Below are 26,881 nucleotides of genomic sequence, written 5' to 3'. Positions count from 1 at the left end.
CATACTTCTAGAAACAGACAAGATTTCTGTGCTCCTTTTTTAATGTTTGAGGCAGGGTATCTGTGTATCTCAGGCTGGCCTCACCCTCTCTCTCAATCCTCATGCCTGAACTTGTAATGTTCCGGGACTACAAGTGTGAACTACACACCTGACAATGTGGGCTTATCCTGGATCAGGAAGTCTAGGCGGTTGTAGTTAGGTCTTGATTTCCAAAAGCAGGACAGGTGGTTCATTTCAGATTATGTCATATGCAGGGATTAAGAGAAACTTGGTTCAGCATCTGAGGTGCTAAGGGTGTGTGACTTCAGTCAGGCTTGTGACCTTCGGCAGGTCACTTCCACACATGTAGAGAGGGAAACTATTATTGGGCATATCAGAGGAAAAAAATTTATAAAGTGATCAGCAGCTTAATCAAAAAAATTTTTTTTAAAAGAGCAACATAAAAACCAGAGTAGGAATCAAATTTCTGTAGCTCACTGGTGCAGGCCAATCTGAGATAGAGCTGAGGGGAGGCTGCAAGACTGCAGGCCTCCTTCCTGTCTGACTCTAGAAAGGGTATTTTGTCTTGGGGAGCTGAAAGCAGACAGCTGGCTCTGTTTTATCATCAGAAACAAGAAAGGCAACAGCACCCAAACCCTGCTTTCTGGGAACTCCCCCCAAGAGGACATTAGCACCTCACACATTGTCCTGGGGTGGAGAGTCAGGGCTGATGTCCACATGTTAAACACTCTGGATCTCAGTGCCTGGCTCCCAGCACTGGCACTCCCAGCCTGCCATCCTTACATTCCTCCTGGTTTACTCAGCTGCCAATGGTGCCCTGGAATGGCAGGCTCTTCCAGGGAACTATTAAGTGTTCTGGGCCAGGCAACTGATAAGGCTGGGCTGTTTGCCTTGACAACACCTGGACAACAGCCCTTCTCAGATCCCCAGGATGTATTCGTGTGCAAGTATATGTTCACATGTGCATGCCTGTGGAGGCCACAGAGCAATCTTGAGTCTTCTTCCTCAGGCAGCATTCATCTTGTTTTCTGTGACAGGCTCTCTCATTGGCCTCAATATTACCAAGTAAACTAGGGTGGCCAGGCAGGGAACTGCAAGGATCTGATGTCCCACCCCCATAGCATTGCCCTCGGCTTCTTACTGCTTATGCAACCATCATTTTGCCAACTGACATAGCTCACCAACCCCTCCTTTGGGATTTAAGTGTCTGGCCCAAGGCAGACAACTCCTCAACCTGGCAGGAAAGAGAGGAAAAGCAGAGAATGGCCCTAACAGCACCAAATCTGACTCCGCTGGTACCTGTGACCATGACCAACTGGTGCAGAGCCAGACTTGAGCAGGACAAAAAAGGCCAGCCCACGGCAGGCTTGATTGACGGGAAGACAACACACACCCATTCCCTGGGCTCTCCTCCTGCCTGAGCTGTCCCGAGTATTGCCTAGAGAAATAGGCCCCTTCCACGTCCTTTCTGTTCTAATGCAGCTCCACAGTGCAAACGGAAAATAGACAGCAATTTCAGCTGAAAGGTTGAAAAGACTGAGGAAACATGGTTTGGCAGTTCTCAAAACATTAAATGATCATTTGGCCACTGCTAGCTAGGCATATGCTTTGAAGCTAAAACCTACATATAAAGGTTCCTAGTTACAACAACCAAAAGGTCTATTTAAGTGGGGGGAATGAATTAGCAAAGTGTGGTATATTCATGCAAGGAACATAATTCAGCCATAAGAAAGAAGTTCTGCTGGGAAGAGCTTCTGCTTGGAATCTTCACCTGGCATTTATGGAAACACCAGTTCAAGGCTGCCCTGTGTCTATCTTGCTGGCCACGGCAAATTTCAGAAGTAGTTACTGCTGTGAGAGCTTGGGGCACTCCTCAAGCAGCTGTTGCCCCCATGCTGGCTACCACTGACATTCCCTCCCTGACCAGGTCACTCAGACTCTGCTCCAGGAAGCTGACTACTGGGGTGGCAAGAGCCATCACTACAGAACATCTGATGTATCTACATTAATACAGATACTCAGAATTTGTAACTTCTTAGCCAAAGAGAGGAAGAAACACTTGAGAATGGCTGGCTGCTAACTTCCCAGCCTGGCTTATATTCCATCTTACTATTCCCCCAAGGAAGTGTGAGGTATACTTCCATCAAATATAATCAAATTTAGAGTCTAAAGGAGAGTCACACTGGTCTGCACATCACTTGGGAGGGACACAGACAAAAAGGAAAGACGTGTCCCAAACAAGTGAACCCTGAGAACTGCCCATGCACAGGTTGAGTTTGTTTCTCCCTTTGAATTGGTAAGAATCCCCTTAGTCAACAGCCTGAGGTATCCTTTCAGAAGGGGGCAAGGGTCACACACGGCACCCTGAGGTGCTGTAGAGTGGAGGTTAATGGCCACCCTTCCACCTGGCTCTCCTGACTGGCTCTGCAAAGCTGAGGAAGGCGACTGGAGAGGGAGCACATGCTGCAACAGGCAACCACCTAAACTATTGCCAAGTACTCCTGCTTGGGAGAGACATGTCAGTCTGGCAACAGAAGTTAGATGGTGGTGTTGCTGAAGATCTGGTCCTCCTATGTTCCCTGGGCAGACTAAGCCCCTGGATGCCTGAGGTCCTAGATGGGATATCCTTTTCTTCTTGGTGTTCAGACAAAGAAGACAACTTTGGAGGGAAGTGCAGGCTTACATTTCACTTGACAAATACTGAATAAAGCCACAGCTGGGCGCTGAAGTAGAGTGGTGAATAGAACAGTTTCACACAGTGACATTCTCCATGGGGAAAGAAACCACATTCAGGGACACAAATATGTCAGCCAGCTATGGAACTGAATCCTATGGAGAAAATAAACCAGTGCAATGTGGTGGGGGAAGGGTGTGGCCCTGGTTAGCAGAATACTCACAAAAGGCCTCTGGAGGAAGCAGCCCACACACTGAGCTTGGGCTATCCCTGGGAAGTAGGCACCCAAGAGCTAGGTAAAGCAGCCAGTGTAAGGCCATTGAGGCAGGGCAGGACTCCATGGCACAGCAGTGGGTCTCTAGGTGTGCTTTGGAGCCTGCAGACAGTAGTAAGTCACCCTTTCCCTTTGTACGCCTCTCTCTAAGGTGACCAAGGAAGGTTCCTCCTTAAACAGACCGATGCAGAAGCTCTCAGGCAGGCCTGACTGCTACTGTGCCACACAGTAAGATCCCAAACTGTAAAGTCTGAACAGAATCACCTTTCACAGATGGTTATGCTTTTGATGTCTTATATGTGATAGACTATCAAGTAATTATGCAAAGCATTTTTTAGCTTCAATTTCTAGTATTATGAACATGGATAGCCATAATCCACAAAAACTCAAGCCCTCTGGACACCCAGGACTTTGAAAAGACATGAAGGGGTCTTAAGTCCACAGCCTGAGGAGTGCTGAAGGGAGGTGGAGGGCTGATGAGTGGGCTGCCGCAGCTGCCCAAGTGAGTGCATCCTAGTGACCACTTGAGATCAGAGGGAGAGGTGTAGGCTTCTGGGAATACCCAGTTGGTGGAAACTGGACATAATGAGGAAGTTGATCCTGTTGTGATCTACTGGCAAGTCTGCAGGGAGCATCTTTGGGGTAGAGCAAACAAAGCACTGGGGTGTCATGGAGAGGAAATGGAGCAGAGTTCTTGAGTGGCTGCTGGGGTGCTTAGTGCTGGGAAGATGGTGGTGGGCTGCCACCCTTCCTTTCACGGAACACCCACCCTTCTGAGGGCTCAGGGCCCAGGGCTTTCTTCCTAAGCACCTGCAGACACTTCTCTAGTAAGCATCAAGTTATGCAGTGGGGCTTGTAGGAAGGAGAAGAGCTCATGGGGGATATAAATGACAATGTCTCATCCCTGTCCAAGCTTTATGGATCTACTAGAGCCAATTAAGGGTCTGATGGCCTCCTGCAGCAGTTCCCTGGGACATACTCTAGATCTCATAGGTATGGCCTCATATCCTCTGGTCCTGGGATCAGCAGCAGGACACAGCAATGTCATGGTTGTGTGAACCAGCAAAGGTCCGAGCTCAAACTGATGATTTCATAGACTCTGGCAGCACCAGCAGGCCTGGGAGGCCAGGAAGAGAACTGCTATCTCCTGCATTGTGCTAACAAAGAAACGGTGCAGATGCTGAGGACAGGTAGGATTGGTCTCAGCCTGCTGCACCCCACCTAGTCCTAAGGACTAGCTAGAAACAGGACTCAGGGATTTTCTTTACCAATAAGTTCTGGGATGGAAAGAAGTGTGATGCCCCAAAGAGGGAATTTCTTACCAGGCCAGGGTGTGTTAGTCTACCTACCCTCAGTTGTGGTAATTTGTATCAACTGAGCAACCACTGTTTCCAATGTGGTAGACCAGAAGACTTTTAACAAGGAGAACCTGGATCCAAAAGGGAGCACCATCTCACACCTCCTAGCTGAAGATGAAAACAGGCTGCCATGCAACTCACAGCCTAAACTAGTCATTCAGAGAGAAAGCTGTTACAGGTGAAGGGCTGCCAAGTGACTTTCTGTTGCTGTTCACCTTAGGACTGTATCTACCAGAATTTAAAACCTTTCCCTAGCAGGGTGTGGTGGAACATCTATCAACATAAAATGTGGAAAAATGCTTTGTTCCAGACATCCACTAGAATACCAGGCAATAGTTAATAAGTCAATTATTTGTGCTAACATATAATGCTGACTTCAAATTAAGTACCCAAAGTGGGGAATCACATATAGAATCACATACATAGCATATAACTCTGCGTATGATACAAAGACATACTTATGACATGCAAATAGACTTTTCTAGAAGGACACGCAAGAAACTGTTCACATGTTTACCTCTAGAGCAAAAGAGACTTCTTTACTTTTTTTTTGAGATGGGGTTTCTCTGTGTAGCCCTGGCTGTCCTGGAACTAACTTTGTAGACCAGGTTGGCCTCAAACTCTATATCCTCTTGCTTTTGCTTCCCAAGTGCTGGGATTAAAGGTGCCATGCCTGGCTCAACTTGTCTGCATTTTATCAAATCTTGTCGGTTTTTAGAAATTATATAATTATGGTATACATGACATACATAAATAAAATCATGGATGAAAGCAGACTAAACCACAGGTGGACAAGGTCTTGGATTTGAGTAGGCTGTCATGGCTGTTTGCTGTTCCAACATCAACAATCACTTTTGGGACCATCTCATAATACTTTCAAGTTTGAGCCCTGAACATGGACATGTTAAGAGTGGAGGAGAGCCTGGCCAGTCTTCTCCGTTTTCTAATTAAGAGAAGAGATTCATCCCTCCTCCCCCCAGCTTGTGGGATCTGCTGCACATGCATCTACTGAGGTCCATGTGTCAGGGTAGGGACGGAGCGCTGCGCTGCTCTGCTTCCCCTCAACTTTCCACACAAGTTTCCCTTTTTGGAGAATGGTAGAAGGGCTGGAGACAGAGCTGTCGGAAGTGGGAGGAGCTGCTCCCAGATGGGAGAAGCAGAAGGCCTGTGGGCACTGGAACTTCCTCACGGGTCTACCCTTCTCAGGGTACCAGGAACCACACACTATCCTAGTCATCTTACAAGAAGGAAGACATCTCTCCACAACCTTCATTACTAACCAGCCACCTATTTCCAAGAAACTTTTTAGTCCTGATTCTGAGAACTTTCTTCACATACCTAACAACTCTCTGGAAAAGCAAACCCAAGTGACGGAAGAAAGAAGGGAAAGGCAAGATCGCAGTTTAGGTGTGCCTCACTTGTGCTCCACGAAGCTGCGGCTTCCAGCAGCCTGGCTTCTGAGAGGAAGACTTCCAGCAGGCCTCGCAGGAAAGCACCCTGAGCCCCGAGCAGGAGGACAGGCTTACCTGGCACCTTGTCTACGGATGCAAACACAGAGCGCTGCACTGTGGGGTCACTGCTGCCTCGGCGGCACTGGTCATAGAAACGGAAAGGCAGGTGCTGGGAGGAGGAGGAGCCAAGTCCAAATCCCAGGACTTCAGTTGTAGGCTGGATTGGGAGGTCCAGAAGGGCTATAATCAAACAGCACCAGAGTTTGTTCTTAGCATGTGGAACACGGGACAGACAATTTGATATGACTTGAGCATCAGGCCAGAGAGATACTGGCCTTGACAGTGCAACACTTGGGGGAACCCAAACAGACAGCCTTGAGGTAGGAGACTGGCAGAATGCCAGAGACCCTAAGGAAGTCAAAACACAACTAGAAGTAGGGGCTTTAGGCCAAGGTTCAGACAAAAAGGCAAAAGTTCAGGCCTGGCTGGAGAGAACAAATGCTGGGCCAATTTGCACTTTGGGCCTGTACAAAAGATCCCAAAGGCTTCGCTTCGCGTGCTGTCAGATACCACAGCAAGTGAGGCCAATTCCGCCCCAAGTTTGTGCACAGGCAGACATGGACAGACAAACAAGCTACACAAACGAGTGACCCTTCAGTATCTGCAGCACTCCTCCCCAAAGATACCAAAACCTGTAGTTAGGTCCCTTATGTAGAATACAATTATATCTGTACATGACCTATATATATCCTGTCCACTGTCAATCATCTCTGGATGACTTACATTTAATGCAATCCAAGTACTACAGAAGGCATTCTTTCCTATACTGTTTAGGGAATAAACTCATGGAAAAACTCTGCATAGGTTCAATACAAATGCAGATTTTTTCAAAGTTTTTTTGTATGTATTTATGTATATGTGTGGGTGTACATGAGGTCAGAGATCAATGCTATCTTCCTTGAATGCTATCCAACTTTAAAAAGGTTTTTTTTTCTACATATATCTATTTTGTGTGTGTGTGTGTGGACATGTACATGTGCATACAGGCATCAATATGTAGCATGCCAAAAGTGTGGAGAACAACTTGCAAGAGTTAGTACCCTGTGTCCACCAAATAGGTTCTAGGGATTGAACTCAGGCTGGTAGACTCAGTGGTAAGCACCTTTACTTCCTGAGTCACCTTGCAAGCACTTTTCCTTAGTTTATGATACTCACTGGTTGAGCCATGGAGCTTCTCCATCTCCATCTCCCAATGGCTGGGATTATAGCTGCATGCTGCCATACCTTGCTTTTACATGGATGCTGAGGAATGTAAACTCAAAACCTCATGGTTGTGTGGCAAGCACTTTACTGACTGAGCCATTGCTCCAGCCCCATTTCAGATTATTTAATTTGGCGGGGTGTAGTGTGCGTGTGTGTGTGTGATCTTGACTATAAATGCTCATGAGAATATGTGTACAAGAAAGCATATATATATATGTATGTACATGTTTGTATTTATGAGTGTGCGCTTACATGTCACATCTTCCCTTAAACAACTCTCATCACATATCAGTTCAGAGTGGCTTTTCAAAATTAATTTAAGAAATATGCAAGGTGTTTATGCTAGCAGTCACTTTATAGTGCAATCCTCAATTTTCAAATGAAATATCTGGCCTTCAAGACAGCTGTGAGAAACTGATTCACATCACAGGGGAAAAGTCGGGAAATTAAATCTTGAAAGGAAGTGCTGAATGATTTAAGTTACTTTACACATTACAAAACACTCCTGTCATGATTTCACAGGCCAGGTTTCAGCTAACTGAGAAATAAGAGGGGGTGACTCAGGTGCACATCATGGAGGCATGCACGGCATCATAACTTCAGTGTCCAGAAATGAAGCATACCCAGAGATTATTCTTCCTTTGCTCTCTGAGAGAATGCCCCCTCTTCACAGTGGGCTAGATTTGGACCTGAGCCAAAGGTATTAACTTTGTTTGTTCATTCATTCATTCACTTATATCTTTTGTGAGACAGGAGCCCAGGCTTATGTTGAACTCATTATATAGTGACAATGACCTTAAACTTGTATGCCTTCTGCCTCCACCTCCCAAGTGCTAGGATTATAGGAATGTGTCACTACAACTAGTTTGATATGGTGTCAAGGGTCAAACCTAGGGCTTTGTATATGCTAGACAATCATTCTACCATCTGAGCTACAGCTCTAACCTGGGAGTCTTGAAGGAAACATTAGGACTGCACCACTCCGCTCTGCCCCAGGACAATGCTTTGCCTTCTACTTCAGGAGACAAAGAAACACCCTTATTTACCAAGACAGCCTGGGCAGTGCAGACCCCACCATCCTTGTGAGGTGTGAGATGGCCTCTGAATCTAGTTCTGGGTGCTGGCTCTCACGGAGAGGTAACAGGGAGAGGAGGGAAGGGTGAGGGAAATTCTGCTAGGCTAGGGCAGCTCAGTGGCGGTCCTTGTCTAGCATGTGTGGGGCCCTGGGCTTCATCCTCAGAGTTGGAACAAAAATTCCAAGTAGGAAGCTCTGCAAACTTGTTTTATGTGTGACTAAAAATTCACAGCCTTAGTTTCCTCTTGTACAATGGACATAAAAGGCTCTACCAACCTAAGGGCTGCTTGGATACCCAACATGGCAGGCAGCGGTCAAAGCACTCTTGGTACACTTGGTGTTTCAGCATCAAGAGTAAGGACAGCTGTCTCCTACCAACTGCCTGATTCTAGCCTCTTGTCTGGTAGGGAGAGTCACCTTCTTTTCCACACAGCCCTGGAAATTTTCTCCACTCCAAACACTGAGATGCAGAAACATCTTATTCTTTGAAGCACAGTGAATCCTGACTCTTCCTGCCCTCATCTACAGGAACCCTGGGACTTTCCTAGGTCAATGTGAGCAGCTGGTGACAGCCCCGTGGTGGTGAGCCCCTACTCTTGATGTGACTTACCAGCTATCCTCTGCATCTTCATCCGTCTGGCCTGGATGCGGCCCTTGGCCAGGCGCTGTTTGGCGATGATGCAACGGATATGATCAGAGAACACAAAGGTGGCCTGCAGGATGGGGAAGGGCTTAGAATGTGGGCTGGAGGCAGGCTTGTGGATAGTGATATTCAGGGCACGGCTATCATCCTCCACTCCTGTCACCTGCATGTCCTGCATAGTGAGAAGGCAAAGGCAAAATGTCCATCAGGCCCAGGGGTTGGCAGATTGTGGGGCGTCAGTGGTTCATGCAGAAAAAGACCAGCACTTTGAAAGCACTTTGAAGTCTGCTTTTGTTCTGAAGGAGGCCAAATCTCAAAGACTCAAAGGTGGGTGCAGACCATGCAGGCCTGTTGGGGGAAAGGGGCCAATGCTGCCATGGCTAGTAACTTCTTCCCATGAGAACTTGGGATGCCTAATGATTGAAGAGGGGTTGCCACTGTCACAACAAAAAAACTCCAATAATTCTTCCTTCTGGGAAACCATAGGTCACAACTCCAAATACTTGTCACTACCTGGTGTCATGTTAGACACCATCTCCTTGTTTCTCTAAAAAATGGGGCATTGCTGGTGTCCTTTGGCACATCTCGAAGGACAGTCCCCAAAAGAGTGCCACCAGGGCCATTTGGTAGAGACTTAAAGCAAGCTGCACATGAAAGGGAGAAAAGACACTGACTGTATAAGGATTGGTTCCACATAAAGGCTCAGGATGGCTTCTGAGCCAAGTCAGCTGCCCACAAAGGTTAAAGCGTACCAGACAGAAGATGGACTCAAAGGTCAGCCATGCTAGAGGAGGTGGGAGGCACTGAAGGAGGTTCAAAAGGAGGGGGCTACTGCTCTTGGGCGCTGCATTTGGCTTTCTCTTTGGAAAGAATGTTTGCATCAAAGGGTGCCAGCGGATCAGATGATGCTATTATAAATTCAAAGCAGGGAGCTAGGTGTATAGTAACAGCCTGACAAATAGTAGCTATTGGAAGAGAACCAAGGCAGGTGGTGCTGGTAGGGTTATCTGACTTTCATTGTCTGACAGAGGATACAGATTAATTCTTTGAGACAGAAAAACACTTTCCTGATATTAAGCACTAAAGAAATTGGTATAAATCTTGATAATAAGACACAGGTCATCTACTGGGTGGTGTTTTACACAGAAGACCCGGGGGGCGGGAAGACCCTCCTCATCCTCACTGGAAGACAGGAGGGTCTGAAAAGAGAGGAGTCTGGGAAAGGGAGGAGACAGGAGCAGCACCTTCACACACAGGTGCATCCCATGAAGAGCAGGCAACAACTGGCTGGCCAATGCTGTGATGAGCAATCAAATCAGCCAGGGCATGGTACTTCTGGGAACCAGAACAGCACAGCAAGAAAATGGACTTCCTTAAAATAGGGCAAGCCCCAGGCCAGAATAGGTTCACTGGGAATTTGGGGATAGGGCACAGCAGAGATGAAGTGGCAAGCTGCTCTCCATTCTGTGGGCTTTTTGTTTCACTCCCTCTGCAGCAAGACATTAGTCATTTGCTGCACTTAGAACGCACTATAAACCACGGAGTTGGTGATGGTGCTGGGTGCCTGCTGTGCTCAGAGCCAAGGACGCAATTCTCAGGAACTCCTGTGGCAACGATGATACTAGAGGAAGCTGGCAGGAGCTAAGAACTCTTAAAATAGCCACACTCCAAATTCTTGGTTATCTGCCTAGGGAAATCCTGCCCAGGGGCATGAGGAAGTGGGGCACCAGGTTTGCAGCAGCATGCTTGGAAGTTGGGGATGGTTGAGCTTGCCCTGTGTAGCCACACAGCAGTGAACAGAATCCCAGCAGGTTTTTGAAGTATGGTCTAATGATTCTCTGTATTTCCTTGGAGTTTGTTATGTCCCCCTTTTTGTTTCTGATTTTGTTGATTTGGATATTCTCTCTCTGCCTTTTAGCTAGTTTGGATAAGGGTTTATCTATTTTGTTGATTTTCCTCAAAGAACCAACTCTTTGTTTCACTGAGTCTTTGTATTGTTCTCTGTGTTTCTATTTTATTGATTTCAGCCCTCAGTTTGGTTATTTCCTGCCATCTACTCCTCCTATGTGTGCCTGCTTCTTTTTGTTCTAGAGCTTTCAGGGGTGCTGCTCAGTAGCTAGTATGACATCTCTCATGAAGGCACTTAGCGCTATGAATTTTCTTCTTAGCACTGTTTTTATTGTGTCCTATAAGTTTAGGTATGTTGTGTATTCATTTTCATTGAATTCTGAGAAGTCTTTAAATTCTTTATTTTTAACTTGGCCCAGTGATAACTCAGCCAGAAGAGTTGTTCAGTTTCCACGAATGTGTAGGCTTTCTGTAGATTATGTTGTTGTTGAAATCCAGTTTTGGTCCATGGTGGTTTGATAAGATACAGGGTGTTATTTCAATTTTTTCTTTTTTTTTGTATCTGTTGAGACTTGCTTTGTGGCCGAGTATACAGTCAATTTTGGAGAAGGTTCCGTGCAGTGTTAGGAAGAGGGTATATTTGAACTTGAAGTTCTTGTCATACAGGTCTTTCACTCGCTTGGTTAAAGGGACACTAAGATATTTCATATTACGAGATTACTATAAAGGGTGTCAATTTTCTGATTTCTTTCTCAGCCTGTTTATCAGTTGTATGTAGGAGGGCTACAGATTTTTTTTCTTTTTGAGTTAATCTTGTATCTAGTCACTTGACTAAAGGTATTTATCAGCTGTGGAGGCTCCCTGGTAGAGTTTTTGGGGTCGCTTATGTATACCATCATATCATTTGCAGTTAATGATACTCTCTGACTTCTTCCTTTCTGATTTGTATCTCCTTGATTTCCTTTAGTTGTCTTACTGCTCTAGCTAGAACTTCAAATACTATATTGAATAGGAGAGAGTAGACAACCTTGTCTTCTTGATTTTAGTGGAATTGCCTTCAGTTTCTATTTAATTTGATATCGGCAACTGGCTTGTTGTATACTGTTCTTATTATGTTTAGGCACGTTCCTTGCATCCCTGATCTCTCCAAGACCTTTATCATGAAGGGGTGTTGGATTTTGTTGAAGGCTTTTTCAGCATCTAAGGAGATGATCATTTGTTTTTTTTTTCCTTTGAGTTTGTTTATACGGTGGATTATATTGACATATTTTCGTATGTTGAATCATCCCTGCATCTTGGGGATATAGCCTACTTGGTCATAGTGGTTTTTTTTTTTTGTTGTTCTTGGGTTTGGTTTGCCAGTATTTTATTGAGTATTTTTATATTTGTGTTCGTGAGTGAAACTGGTCTGTAATTCTCTTTCTTTGTTGAGTCTTTGTGCGGTTTGAGTATCAGGGTGACTGTGGCCTCATAGAAAGCATTTGGCAATGTTTCTTCTGTTTCTATTTTGTGGAATAATTAATGGTATTAGTTTTGAAAGTCTGGTGGAATTCTAGGCTAAAACTCTCTGGCCTGGGCCTGTTTTTTTTTTTTTTTTTTTTTTTTGTTGAGAGACTTTTAATGACTGCTTCTATTTCCTTAGGAGTTATCAGGCTATTTAAATTATTTATTTGATCTTGATTTAATATAGGTAAGCGGTATCTATCAAGAAATTTGTCCATTTCTTTTAGATTTTCTAGTTTTGTGGAGTATAGGTTTTTGAAGTATGACCTAATGATTTTCTGTACAGTTACTTTGGAAGTTAGTGTGGTTTCAGTGTCTCAGAAAACTGGGAATCAACCTACCACAAAACCCAGCTACATCGCTCTTGCGCATATACCCAAAGGATGCACAAGGTCCCTTGCTCAACTATGTTCATAGCAGCTTTATCTGTAATAGCCAGAACCTGGAAGCATCCTAGATGTCTTTCAACTGAGGAATGGATAAAGAAAATATGGTACATTTATACATGTTGAAGGGACAAGAAAAAAAATCATCCTGAGTGAGGTAACCCAGACCAAGAAAGATAGACATGGTATGTTCTCACTCATAAGTGGATATAGCTGTAAAATAAAGCATAACTAAGCTATAGTCCACAGACCCAGGGAGATTAGATAACAAGAACGTTCATGGGGGTAACACCTAGATCTCCCTGGGAAGGGGAAATATAAGAGATTTCATGAGTGGACTGAGGGCAGGTGAGGATGGGAACATGAGCAATCTGGTTGGGGGGTGGAGGGGGAGAGTGCTGAAAGGGACTGCCGGGGGTGCATTTTGGGGTTGGGTAGAAGTCTGGTGCAGGGGATCTCCCAAGAGTCTACAGGGAGGACCCCAGCTTAGACTTCTGATAATGGTGGATAGGTAAACCTGAACCAGACTGTGACCAGACTGGTGCCTGGCCCAATTGTCATCAAAGAGGCAACTGATGGAGGCAGATGCAGAGACTCAACAGCCAAACATTAGATGGGATTCCTGTGGGATTTGGGATTCCTGTGGAGGATGATGAAAAAGGAGTATAGGAACCAGAGGGGTCGAGGACACCACAGGAAGGCTCACACCATCATTTAACCTGGGCCCATTGGGGCTCACAGAGACTGAAGCAACAACCAGAGAGCCTGCATGGGACTGACCTAGGCCCTCTGCATATATGTTACAGTTATGTAGCTTAGCCTCCTTGTGGGACTCCTAACAGCAGGAACAGGGGTTGCTTCGACTCTTTTACTGTTTTTTTGGGACCTTACTCTTCATACTGGGTTGCGCTGCCCAGCTTTAATACATGGGGACTTGTAACTTGATATGCCATGGTTTATTGATACTCATGGGAGACCTGCCCTTTTCTGGATGGAGACAAAAGAGGAGAGGATTGATGGGGTGGGAGCTGGGCGGGGGCGGGGGAGAAGGAATTGGGAGAGGAGAATGAGGAGAGGGAGGCTGTGGTCAGTATGTAAAAGAATCCCAGCAGGTATGCAAATGCTAAAATTGCCAGACATACTCCAAGACAGACTAGGAGAAAAGCCAGGCATAAAAATCTATATACACTCTCAAATACATGTTCAAGTATCCCTTGGGTACTCCCCTACCCACGGAGACACCAAAATCTGCAGATGCTCAAGTCCCTTACTTTAAATGGCACAGCATCTTCATATAACCTACTACATCTTCCTGTAGACTCTGAACCCTCCCTAGATGATGCATAAGACTTCATGCCATATAGATGCTGTGTAAACAGTTATTTAGAGAATAAAGATAAGGCTGTCCTGAAACTCACTCTGTAGACCAGGCTGGCCTCAAACTTGGAGTTCTGTCTGCCTCTGCCTTCTGATGGCTGGGATTAAAGACGTGCACCACCACTGCCTGGTTATATTTCTTTCTGAAGTTTTTGTTTGTTTTATGTAGCCTTGGCTGGACTGGAGCTGGCTATGTAGACCAGGCTGGTCTTAGACTTACCGAGATCCACCGGCCTCTGTCTCCCAAGTACTAGGATTAAAGGCGTGTGCCACAACACCTAGTCTGTTTTTTGTTTGTTTGAGACAGGGTCTCATGTAGCTCAGGCTGGCCTCAGATTCCCTGGGTAGCCAAAGATGAACTTTAACTTCTGATCATCCTCTACCTCCTAACTTCCTGAGTTATAGATATGTATGATTATACCCAGTTTTATGCAGTGTTGGAAATGGAATCCAGGGCCACTTGTATGCTAGGTAAGCAGTCCTTATCAACTAAGCTACACCCCGCCCCCAGCACCCTATCTTCACTCCCATCCTACCCCTACCCTCATTTTATTTTGAGACAAGGTCTTGCTACATGGACTTACCCAACTGATTTGGAACTTATTAAATAGACCAGTTTGTCTTTGAATTTGTGGATATCATCCTGATTCTACTGCCTGAATGCTGAGATTATAAATGTATACAACCATGTGGTCCTTCTCCATCAAGTTTGATTGACAATTGGTTGGATACACAATTTAAAAAACAGTACATTTATTACTTGCACTTGGCAGTGAAGCAGATCTGGAAGGATCAGCCTGACAATGGGCTGGATCCTGAAGGAAGGGGAGAACGTTAGGGCTTCAGTAAAGGGAACTTGGCTTTTGTCTATGCAGTGTTCTGGCTTTTGCGCAGCTCCTTCCTGTGTTATTAGAACTGACACTTAGGCATGCGTGTGTGGAGCTGGCTGAGAAGGCAGACGGGTTCTTAAGACTCTCACCTGCAGAAGGCCTGCAAACTTGACCACTCCCCAGCCGAGTCTGGACACATCAGGCTCTACCAGGCTCATCTGGTAAATATCCACAGCCAGGAAGCGCTGAACCATGCCGCCGTCCTTGGTGATGACTGTGCATGCGATCAAGTCGCTGTTATCTAGGAGGAGGAGCAGAGAGCAGAATGAGGCCTCACTCAGCTGTCCAGATGTCTCTGGAGGGGCCCAGCACCACACACAATTGGGCTTGAGTGCCTCTGAAGCCAATTCTGCTAGGAGTTTCCTCACCTCTTTTCAGGCCTCAGATTTCTTAGGTTCTCAAAGCAATGCTTATTGGGACGGCTACAAAGCACACAAACCATTGGGTATTAGGTACCCAAGCTACAGTTTGAAAATAACTAACAACCGAGTAGGGGTGGAGCTCAGAAGTAGAACCTGCCTGGCATGAATGAGGGTTCAAACCCAGGCACCAAAACACTCACCCCCTAATAGCCCAGACCCCATGGCCACTCAGCCCAGTATTTCTTTTGGGTTGAAGGTAGTTTATAGCTATGATAATGGTTTTTGCTTATGTAAAGACAGGAAATCAAGGTCCCCTGCTCTTTGTAGCAGAACTACAAATCCTCAAATTGGTGTCTGAAAACTTAAGAGCCCTTCTCTGAACTATGTAGAGTGCGACCCTGGGTCAGGCACTGGACTCCTCTGAACCATGGCTTTCCATGGTTAGATGGGAAGAAGGTCCCTTATCTCAGGATATCGGGTACAGAAAAGAACGTGGCTAGGAAGTGTTCAGTGTGGAACAGTCCACATAGCACTCCTGAGCACATTGCAGGCCCCTTCTTCTACTTGAAATTTATATCCAGATGGGTTTTATTCAGCACCAATGACTCTGAAGTCACCCGAGTAACACAAGTCGTCAATCATATCTGCAGTCCAGGCTGAGTTCCATCCAGTGGAATCTTTCATTTATGTTTTCAATAGATAGCTAAACCAGGAAAACCCCCAAATGTCCCCAAATGGGGGAACAACTTGACCCTGACTTTTCCCATCAGATGGAAAATTACAAACCCATGTAATACTATACTCAACTAAACTTTGAGCAGTGGCTCAAAGTGAGGAGGGAAGTAGGAACTGGAATGGGAGTGTGGAAAGGAGCACTGGAACTAATGGAAGAACTTTCATCGAAAAAGAATGGCTTTTTATTACATTTTTTTAGTTATGTGTGCGCATTAACACTCATCCCACCATGTGTGTGAAGGTCAGGACAGCCTGAGGTAGTTCTTCCCTTCCACTATGTAGGCTCTGAGAATTGATCCTGGGTCCTCAGGACTGGCAGCAAGTGCTTTTATCTACTCAGCGATCTTGTCAGACACACATTTATTTTTTGATACAGGGTCTCATTATTTAGCCCTGGCTAACCTAGAACTTGCTTTGTAGTTCAGGCTGGCCTGCCTCTGTCTTCCAAGTATTTTTAATATATGTACCACTCTATTGCTTAAAATTACTTTAAAATGATAAAGTATTTAAGATATGCTTTTGAAAATCAACAACAACAAAAAAAACCCTAAGGTAAAAATCACACTGAGTCTGAAGATGTAGCTCAGTGGTAGAGTACTTGCCTAGCAAATAGAAGGCCATAGGTTTGATTTCTGTTAGCACACATGCACACAAACTGTGCTTATGTGAGGTTAGAGCTGTAGTACAGTGGTAGAGCACTTACCTAGGATGTGTGAGGCTCTATCTAGGTTTGGATTTTATTCCCAGCTTGGGGGGGGGGTGGTATTTACAAACTACAACAGTGGGAACCACTATAAATTAAATGAAAAAAAAGAGGGTAGAACACTTAGTTTCATGATTTTGAGATGTGAGAACAGTATTTCTACAAAGAATTAGTAATCTTCTGGGCAAAGGCAAACATAACAAAGGCGATACGTTCTACCTCCAAACACAAATGGCAACGAACTTGGACTGAGTACTGTCTAAGGGACATTCCACCTCTTATACCGTTTTCCACTTTTCAACTGGCCTGAGGATAAGAGGGAAGTCTCCCCTTTCTCTTTAGGCCACCCTAGTAGGATACAGTTCGGCTTTGCTCTTTGAGGTTTAAGTTGCATGGAAATATGGCTTCTGTGTGAATGTTTCCAGAATATTCTACCTGCCCCCCCCCTTTTTTTAAAATTTAAATGGGTTTCATGCATCCATCTCCTCTTTGGTATATGACATCTGAGACATCATTCCCTAAAGCAAATGCCAGCCCAAATGGGTGCAACTGCCTGGACCTGCACGTGTCCTGTCTTGTTATCTATGGCAAGAATCCTCCTTTTCATTCCAGCTATCCAGTCAAGGATATAGAACTGTTAGACAGCATCTTGCTATATATTCTAGGTTAGCCTAAAACTCATTATATATATATATATATATTAGCTACCCTCTAACTCAAAGTGATATTCTTGCCTCCTGAGTGTTGGAATCAAGGCATGAGACACCAGGTCTGGTTTATATTCGACCCTATTTTTTTTTCCTTAAAATGTGTTTCTTTCGGTGGTATGCATCTGTGTGCACATGTGGGTGTATGCATCTGTGTGCACGTGTGGGTGTATGCATCTGTGTGCACGTGTGGGTGTATGTGCATGTGCATGTGTGGGTGGTATGCATCTGTGTGCACGTGTGGGTGATATGCATCTGTGTGCACGTGTGGGTGGTATGCACCTGTGTGCACGTGTGGGTGTATGCACCTGTGTGCACGTGTGGGTGTATGTACCTGTGTGCACGTGTGGGTGTATGCATGTGTGTGCACGTGTGGGTGTATGTGCATGTGCATGTGTGGGTGGTATGCATCTGTGTGCACGTGTGGGTGGTATGCATCTGTGTGCACGTGTGGGTGTATGTGCATGTGCACGTGTGGGTGGTATGCATCTGTGTGCACGTGTGGGTGGTATGCACCTGTGTGCACGTGTGGGTGTATGCACCTGTGTGCACGTGTGAGTGTATGTACCTGTGTGCATGTGTGGATGGTATGCATCTGTGTGCATGTGTGGGTGTATGCATCTGTGTGCATCTGTGTGCACGTGTGGGTGTATGCATCTGTGTGCACGTGTGGGTGTATGTGCATGTGTGCAAGTGTGGGTGTATGTGCATGTGTGTGCGCGTGTGGGTGGTATGCATCTGTTTGCACGTGTGGGTGTATGCGTCTGTGTGCGCGTGTGGGCGCATGCATCTGTGTGCACGTGTGGGTGTATGCATCTGTGTGCACGTGTGGGTGTATGCATCTGTGTGCGCATGTGGGTGTATGCGTCTGTGTGCGCGTGTGGGCGCATGCATCTGTGTGCACGTGTGGATGGTATGCATCTGTGTGCACGTGTGGGTGTATGCATCTGTGTGCATCTGTGTGCACGTGTGGGTGTATGCATCTGTGTGCGCGTGTGGGTGTATGCATATGTGTGCGCGTGTGGGTGTATGCGTCTGTGTGCGCGTGTGGGTGGTATGCACCTGTGTGCACGTGTGGGTGTATGTACCTGTGTGCATGTGTGGATGGTATGCATCTGTGTGCATGTGTGGGTGTATGCATCTGTGTGCACGTGTGGGTGTATGCATCTGTGTGCGCGTGTGGGTGTATGTGCATGTGTGCAAGTGTGGGTGTATGTGCATGTGTGTGCGTGTGTGGGTGGTATGCATCTGTTTGCACGTGTGGGTGTATGCGTCTGTGTGCGTGTGTGGGCGCATGCATCTGTGAGCACGTGTGGATGGTATGCATCTGTGTGCACGTGTGGGTGTATGCATCTGTGTGCATCTGTGTGCACGTGTGGGTGTATGCATCTGTGTGCACGTGTGGGTGTATGCATCTGTGTGCGCGTGTGGGTGTATGCATCTGTGTGCGCGTGTGGGTGTATGCATCTGTGTGCGCGTGTGGGTGGTATGCATCTGTGTGCACGTGTGGGTGTATGCGTCTGTGTGCATGTGTGGGTGGTATGCATCTGTGTGCACGTTTGGGTGTATGTGCATGTGTGCAAGTGTGGGTGTATGTGCATCTGTGTGCGCGTGTGGGTGTATGTGCATGTGCACGTGTGGGTGGTATGCATCTGTGTGCACGTGTGGGTGGTATGCACCTGTGTGCACGTGTGGGTGTATGCACCTGTGTGCACGTGTGAGTGTATGTACCTGTGTGCATGTGTGGATGGGGTATGCATCTGTGTGCATGTGTGGGTGTATGCATCTGTGTGCATCTGTGTGCACGTGTGGGTGTATGCATCTGTGTGCGCGTGTGGGTGTATGTGCATGTGTGCAAGTGTGGGTGTATGTGCATGTGTGTGCGCGTGTGGGTGGTATGCATCTGTTTGCACGTGTGGGTGTATGCGTCTGTGTGCGCGTGTGGGCGCATGCATCTGTGTGCACGTGTGGATGGTATGCATCTGTGTACACGTGTGGGTGTATGCATCTGTGTGCACCTCTGTGCACGTGTGGGTGTATGCATCTGTGTGCACGTGTGGGTGTATGCATCTGTGTGCGCATGTGGGTGTATGCGTCTGTGTGCGCGTGTGGGCGCATGCATCTGTGTGCACGTGTGGATGGTATGCATCTGTGTGCACGTGTGGGTGTATGCATCTGTGTGCATCTGTGTGCACGTGTGGGTGTATGCATCTGTGTGCACGTGTGGGTGTATGCATCTGTGTGCGCGTGTGGGTGTATGCATCTGTGTGCACGTGTGGGTGTATGCATCTGTGTGCGCGTGTGGGTGGTATGCACCTGTGTGCGCGTGTGGGTGTATGTACCTGTGTGCATGTGTGGATGGTATGCATCTGTGTGCATGTGTGGGTGTATGCATCTGTGTGCATCTGTGTGCACGTGTGGGTGTATGCATCTGTGTGCGCGTGTGGGTGTATGTGCATGTGTGCAAGTGTGGGTGTATGTGCATGTGTGTGCGCCTATGGGTGGTATGCATCTGTTTGCACGTGTGGGTGTATGCGTCTGTGTGCGCGTGTGGGCGCATGCATCTGTGTGCACGTGTGGATGGTATGCATCTGTGTGCACGTGTGGGTGTATGCATCTGTGTGCATCTGTGTGCACGTGTGGGTGTATGCATCTGTGTGCACGTGTGGGTGTATGCATCTGTGTGCGCGTGTGGGTGTATGCATCTGTGTGCGCGTGTGGGTGTATGCATCTGTGTGCGCGTGTGGGTGGTATGCATCTGTGTGCACGTGTGGGTGTATGCGTCTGTGTGCATGTGTGGGTGGTATGCATCTGTGTGCACGTTTGGGTGTATGTGCATGTGTGCAAGTGTGGGTGTATGTGCATGTGTGTGCGCGTGTGGGTGGTATGCATCTGTGTGCACGTGTGGGCGTATGCATCTGTGTGCACGTGTGGGCGTATGCATCTGTGTGCACGTGTGAGTGTATGTGCATGTGTGTGCACGTGTGGGTGGTATGCATGTGTGTGCGCGTGTGGGTGTATGCATGTGTGTGCATGTGTGGGTGTATGCATGTGTGTGCATGTGTGGGTGTATGCATCTGTGTGCACGTGTGGGTGTATGCATGTGTGTGCACGTGTGGGTGTATGCATCTGTGTGCACGTGTGGGTGTATGCATCTGTGTGCACGTGTGGGTGTATGCATCTGTGTGCACGTGTGGGTGTATGCATCTGTGTGCACGTGTGGGTGTATGCATCTGTGTTCACGTGTGGGTGGTACGCATCTGTGTGCACATGTGGGTGTATGTTCAAGTGCATGTGGATGCCAGGATCAAGCCTTGGTGTCATTCTTTAAGAGGCACCCACCTCATTTTTGGAGTCAGGGTCTCTCACTGGGGTCTGTGACTCATGAATAAAGCTAAGCTGGCTGGCTGGCCAGTGAGTTCCAAGGATCCACTTGCTTCTGCCTTCTCAGGGCTGGGATTTTAAGTATATACTACCCACATCCGGGGGATTGAACACAAGTCCTAATGTTTGTGGAGCAAGCACTTTACCATCTCCCAGTCCCTTTGAATATTTAATTCCATACTGCATGGCTTTCTTGTCTTTTTAATTATCAAGTGTGAAAGCCATCTTGCTCATTCTTAGAAGTATCGACTTTGTGATAGGTGAGGCTTATTTCTTTTACTCAATATTTAAAATATTTTCCAATGAGAATCTTTTTTTTTTTTTTTTTTTTTTTTTTTTTTTTTTTTTTTTTTTTGGTTTTTCGAGACAGGGTTTCTCTGTGGTTTTGGAGCCTGTCCTGGAACTAGCTCTTGTAGACCAGGCTGGTCTCGAACTCACAGAGATCCGCCTGCCTCTGCCTCCCGAGTGCTGGGATTAAAGGCGTGCGCCACCACCGCCCGGCTCCAATGAGAATCTTTTACTTCCAGACAAAGCCAGGCATTGTGTCGTGCATGACTTTAATTCTGGCACTTCGAAGCAGAGACAGGTACATCTCTGAGTTTGAAGTCAGCCTGGTCTACAAAGTAAATTCCAGGATAGCCAGGGCTACACGGAAAAACCCTGTCTCAAAAAACTAAACCAACCAACCAACCAACCAATCCACCTAGTTCCCAAACCCAAAGCAAACAAACAAACAACAATAACAAAACCCATAGCCCCCAAAATCCACACCTGCATTTTTCTTTCCCTTTTCCTTTCTCCTCTCCCTACACCGGGACAATACATCTTTCTTCTACCCTCTCCCTACACCTGGACAATACATCTTTCTTCTACCCTCTCCCTACACCTGGACAATACATCTTTTCTCCTCTCCCTACACCTGGACAATACATCTTTTCTCCTCTCCCTACACCTGGACAATACATCTTTTCTCCTCTCCCTACACCTGGACAATACATCTTTTCTCCTCTCCCTACATCTGGACAATACATCTTTTCTCCTCTCCCTACACCGGGACAATACATCTTTTCTTCTCTCCCTACACCTGGACAATACATCTTTTCTCCTCTCCTTACACCTGGACAATACATCTTTTCTCCTCTCCCTACACCGGGACAATACATCTTTTCTCCTCTCCCTACACCGGGACAATACATCTTTCTTCTACCCTCTCCCTACACCTGGACAATACATCTTTTCTCCTCTCCCTACACCTGGACAATACATCTTTTCTCCTACCCTCTCCCTACACCTGGAAAATACATCTTTTCTCCTCTCCCTACACCGGGACAATACATCTTTCTTCTACCCTCTCCCTACACCTGGACAATACATCTTTTCTCCTCTCCCTACACCCGGACAATACATCTTTTCTCCTCTCCCTACACCCGGACAATACATCTTTTCTCCTCTCCCTACACCTGGACAATACATCTTTTCTCCTCTCCCTACACCGGGACAATACATCTTTTCTCCTCTCCCTACACCGGGACAATACATCTTTTCTCCTCTCCCTACACCGGGACAATACATCTTTCTTCTACCCTCTCCCTACACCTGGACAATACATCTTTCTTCTACCCTTGCACTCGTGGTAGGTCAGACCAGTCCCAGTTGCTGGCGACTTGGAGTTTGTTGGGGATAATAGGATTCACTGACAGGCAGTCCAACTACCTCACAGAACTGAGTTGTCTTAGGGACTTCAGGGAAAAAGACCTACCACCGTCACCACAAAGAACAACAACAAAAAAAGGAAAGATAAAACCCCAAAGTGGAACAGTTTTCAGAGCTGTCACTGAGACATCAAAGTCCTATGAAGACACGGAGGCTTCATAAGAAATAAGAATACAGCCAGGCGGTGGTGGCGCACGCCTTTAATCCCAGCACTTGGGAGGCAGAGGCAGGCGGATCTTTGTGAGTTCGAGACCAGCCTGGTCTACAAGAGCTAGTTCCAGGACAGGCTCCAAAACCACAGAGAAACCCTGTCTCGAAAAACTAAAAAAAAAAAAAAAAAAAAAAAAAGAAATAAGAATACAGTGTGCAGGTGAGGGTATGGTGGGGACAGGTAAAGAAGAGAAGAAGTGGCATCCAAAGACTAACCGGGAGCAATGTACTTGAGGAAGCATGCAAACAAACACTGGCTTGGCGGGACTTGCACGTGGGACTGTCAGGTGTCTCTTCAGAAGTCCAAGCTCATGTGGAGGTTTCACCTGCAGGAAGAGTCTAGAGAGCCACCAAGCGGAACCCCAGTTTATTCTTCTGGGAATCAGAAGGCAGTACAGTAGTGTGTTGAGGCCCTGTGAGGTACGGGGGCATGAAGCAGGGATTCAGGGGCAGGCAGCTCTGTCCTAGGGTGTGGCAACCTCAGGAGCTTCCCTGTATGGCTTTCTAGAGTGTCCAGTGCAGGTGACCTAAGGTCTTCCAGTCACCCTAGCATGCCACGTTCCAGCCTGAGTGCCCATTTCACTTTCCTTGACCCCTCTCTGACTATACTTCAGAAGGACTGGGCCTGGAACTCCCCTGAGAAACACTGAAGAGGAACTAGTAACATGGTTTGGGGGGTGGTAAAGGTACTTGCTGCTAAGCCTGATGAGCCGAGTTCAATCCCCAGAACCCATATAGTTGTCCTCTGATATCTTCTCACATGCTGTGACATATGTGTGAACACACACGTACATTCACACTATCAATAACTGTAAACAATATAACTAGAAAATATTGAAGGAGCTAGGCACAACAGCAAGATCACAGCTGCGACCCCAGCTACAATGGGAAGCTGGCGCAGGAGGACTGCAAGGTCAAACTATTCTAGGCAACTCGCGTGTGTAAAAAGGGGACTGGGGCCACACAGCTCAAAAAATGAAACAAAACAAAACAATAATAGAAACCACTTCAGAAAACAGTATAGAAAAATAGCAAAAGATGAACCATATAATGACCATAAAGGACACAGATGAGGAGATAGGGACAGCTAATGAACACAAAAAGGGGCCTGCCCTCATGAGAAGTCAGGAACAAAATCAAAACAAGATACCATCTTCTACCCAGTGGGCTGGCAGTAAGAAGAGTAGCTGATAACATCAGGTGTTGCTGAGGATGCAGAGAATGGCATTCTCAAAGGCTGATGGGAGAAGAAATGAGCACAGCCGGTTTGAAGGGCAAATTAGCATTATTCATTAAAACTGAAAGTTTCACATCCTATGACCCAGAAATTGCTATGTTCCCAAGAAAAACACTCAGCTGCGTGGGCCAAGAGCGATGCCCAGGGATGCTGAGGGCTGCTTCTGGCGTTGTGAGGACTCAGATGTTCAGAAGTAAGAGAGAAGGAACCTGAGTAAAAAACGTTCATTTTACTCAGTGTGGAAATCTCAAGATCATACTGCCAAGGGGAAAAAGGCAGCCAGCTGTGGGGTGATTTAGATTATACATGGTCTTCTGATTTTCTAGTGGGAAACAGCTACTGCATGCTAAAAGGCAACGGACTGGCTTGGGGCTCGTGCCTGGACTCCACACACTGGTAGCGGTGGGAGTGAAGCAGGAGATTTAAGAGTTTGAGATCAGCCTGGGCTAAATAAAAAAACCATTCTTTCAAAAAAAAGAGAGAAAGAAACGAAGGAAGAAAAGGAAGGAAGGAAGATGAGGGAAGAAGAAGGAAAGAGAAAGAAGAGAAGGAAAGGGAAGAAAAAGAGAAAGAAGGCAGATTGTACACATGAGGTTGCCCCTCCCCAGTGCATATTGTGTATGCGAGCACATGTTCACATGTGTGCACATATGTAGGTCACAGGTTAATGTTGGGTGTCTCCCTCAGATGTTTTCTACCTTTTTATGAGACCTGGGGCTCTCTCATGTGCTAGATTAGCTGGATGATGAGCTGAAAGAATCCTCCAGTGCCCCTCCCCCCAGTATTGAGGTTGCAGACATGTCATGTGCCTGTCTTTTTATGTGGATGCTGGAGATCCCAACAGGTCCTCCAGTGCTTTTTTACTTGACTGGGCCATCTCTCCCAGGTCCTTGTTTTTGTGTGACCCTGAACTCTAAGTACTCCTGCCTCAGCATCTCAATGCTGGGATTATGCATATGCTTTACCACACACTGCCCAGCCTGCTCTTTTTATCAAAAAGGAGATTAAAACAATTAGTCTTAGAACCACGTCAATCGATGGGACTATAGTTCAGTAGCAGAGTTCTTGTGAAGCATGCATTGGGCCCTAGTTTCAATCCTCAGTACTATAAAAAGCAAAAAAAGCCCAAACCAAGCAAACAAACCTGCCTGAGGCAATCCTCCCAGTGTAGCAGAACAGGCTGAAGGAGCCCTAAGGCAGAGTTTTCTGTAGGCTACACTCTCCAAGAATGGTCACCCAACCTGCTCTTTTTACAATGGGATTTGATTCTCCTATCAAGGTCCTCAAACCTGGAGGCCTCAGAGCAGCAGAGGTACCAGCAAAAATGATGCCACCGAATTTCTGATGTAAGGCCATCAGAATGATCTGGCAAGCTCTCAACCAATGTCCCAGGCTCACTGTCAGCAGCCCCCTGTCCCCTGCCATTGACCTGACAATGCCCAGGCTAGACAGCTAGCTGATGCCATGTAGAGCAGTGGTAGGCAATTTCCTCTGGACCCTGGGCAGACTAGATAGCTGTGGGCAAAATGACTGCCATTGTGTTCAACTATTAAGCTAGAAGATGGTTTGTTATTCAGCAAGAGATAATTAGAAAGGTGATTTGTTTTAATTCTGTGCTCTATTCAGTTCCAATTAAAATTCTAAAAGTAGGGATTAAATCTAGGGTCTTACACATACTAAGCAAGCGCTCTTGTACTGAGCTATACCCTAGTCCAGGGCTGGCTCTTCCAGATGCCCCAGTCTTATGGGGAGGGAGGAAACTCCAGGAAACCAAAACCATTTCCCAATAGATGTTTAAGATGTAGGAAAGAAAGAAAGAAAAAGGGCATGGAAGCCATCACATGAAGTGCAGAATCAGGGCCACTTGGTCTATCAGAAAGAGACTGGGACCATAGAGACCAGGTTTAAACCTCAGTGCTGTCCAATAACAGTGGGACTCCCGGCAGGTTACCTCCCATTGAGACTCGGGTTTCCCACTCATGAAATCAGCCTGAAGATCCTGCAGTACTTCTAGGAAAGGGACACGGAATGGTGCCCAGCTGGATCTTTGTCACGAGTGGTTGTGATGTCTTTCCAACCTAAGTCAAATACTTGGCAAAGTGCCTCAATTTCCTTGATCCAAGCCTGTAGAGTAAGGTCCTCTGAGAGCAGGAACTTGACCAAGTGAGTCTCTTCAGAGGGAGACAAGCAGTCAGGTTTGGAATTGTGTCTCAGAACTCCTGTGTGCCATAGGGCATACAGCCTATACAGATCCTGGCCTTTCTGCCCCCACCCCCAGTCATATTGCAACCAACCCCAATGACTGTTGCTCTGAAAATTTACATTTCCTCCGTCCTTGTTGAACTAGCCCCAAGGACGCAGGGCCTTGCCTGTTGCATTCACTCGGTGCTCCTCCAGGAGATCATGAGAAGAGGCAGTGATTGACTCTGAAGAAGCATTTGTAGTTGGGATAAAGGGTGCTCAAGACTCCAGTGCTTGCACTTGAGACTCAAACTTCTTAACCCACTGCTCTTTCCAGCCCCTGGGCTGCCGCTCTCTTTCTTCCACAGTTCCCTTGAACAAGCTGTAGCTTGTTACTGAGTAGTAAATGGTAAATGGGGCTGATTGACTTTAGCTGTATTTAAGTGATTCTTTCCTAATAAAATATGGATGCCAGTACATAATTTAATTCTTGGCATTGGTGGCTCGGGCTACATTTAGAACCAAGGAAGTCCTTTTCAGCAGGATTTCTAGGCAACTGGAATTCCAGGACACTCTGGAATTCTGTAATCTGATACCTTAGGTTATAGGCCAAGACTGGGATTCAGAGTAGCAATATAGTGTGTACCCCTAAGTTTTAGGAACTTGGATGTGTTTTAGGAACACACCATTATGTTATTAAGAGGTAAGGAGATGCTGAAGTAGAGGTCCCCTGATTCTTTTGAGTAGGCATCTGGAATCGCCAGACTGTAGAGCCTCAGCTAGCCTTCCAAGCTGCTAGCACACCAAAAGGCCTCTGATTCCAAAGACCACCTCTGGTTTCTCCTGCACATCCACCTAAGTCGGCTTCATTTCTCTGCACACATGCTACCAGGAAATAGCAGGGCCC

General features: G+C 46.5%; 1 protein-coding gene across 5 annotated transcripts in view; it reads right to left on the bottom strand.

Moving 5' to 3' along the window:
• The window catches only part of Clec16a (C-type lectin domain containing 16A), a 218,035-nt gene that overhangs the window by 48,808 nt on the left and 142,346 nt on the right, over positions 1-26,881 (bottom strand). For all 5 annotated transcript variants that reach the window (XM_041676079.1, XM_041676081.1, XM_041676080.1 and 2 more), the window contains 3 exons: positions 14,832-14,983; positions 8,706-8,910; positions 5,833-5,997 (listed from right to left, as the gene is read on the bottom strand). In XM_041676079.1, coding sequence (XP_041532013.1) covers positions 5,833-5,997; positions 8,706-8,910; positions 14,832-14,983 — 522 coding nt within the window. The remainder of the gene's footprint in view (positions 1-5,832; positions 5,998-8,705; positions 8,911-14,831; positions 14,984-26,881) is intronic.

This window comes from Microtus oregoni, unplaced genomic scaffold (assembly GCF_018167655.1).
Source record: "Microtus oregoni isolate MIOR12 unplaced genomic scaffold, Mior012 000027F_ref0000203, whole genome shotgun sequence".
NCBI lineage: Eukaryota > Metazoa > Chordata > Mammalia > Rodentia > Cricetidae > Microtus > Microtus oregoni.
The sequence above is the reverse complement of the archived record's forward strand: the minus strand, read 5'-3'. Positions and strand labels throughout refer to the sequence as shown.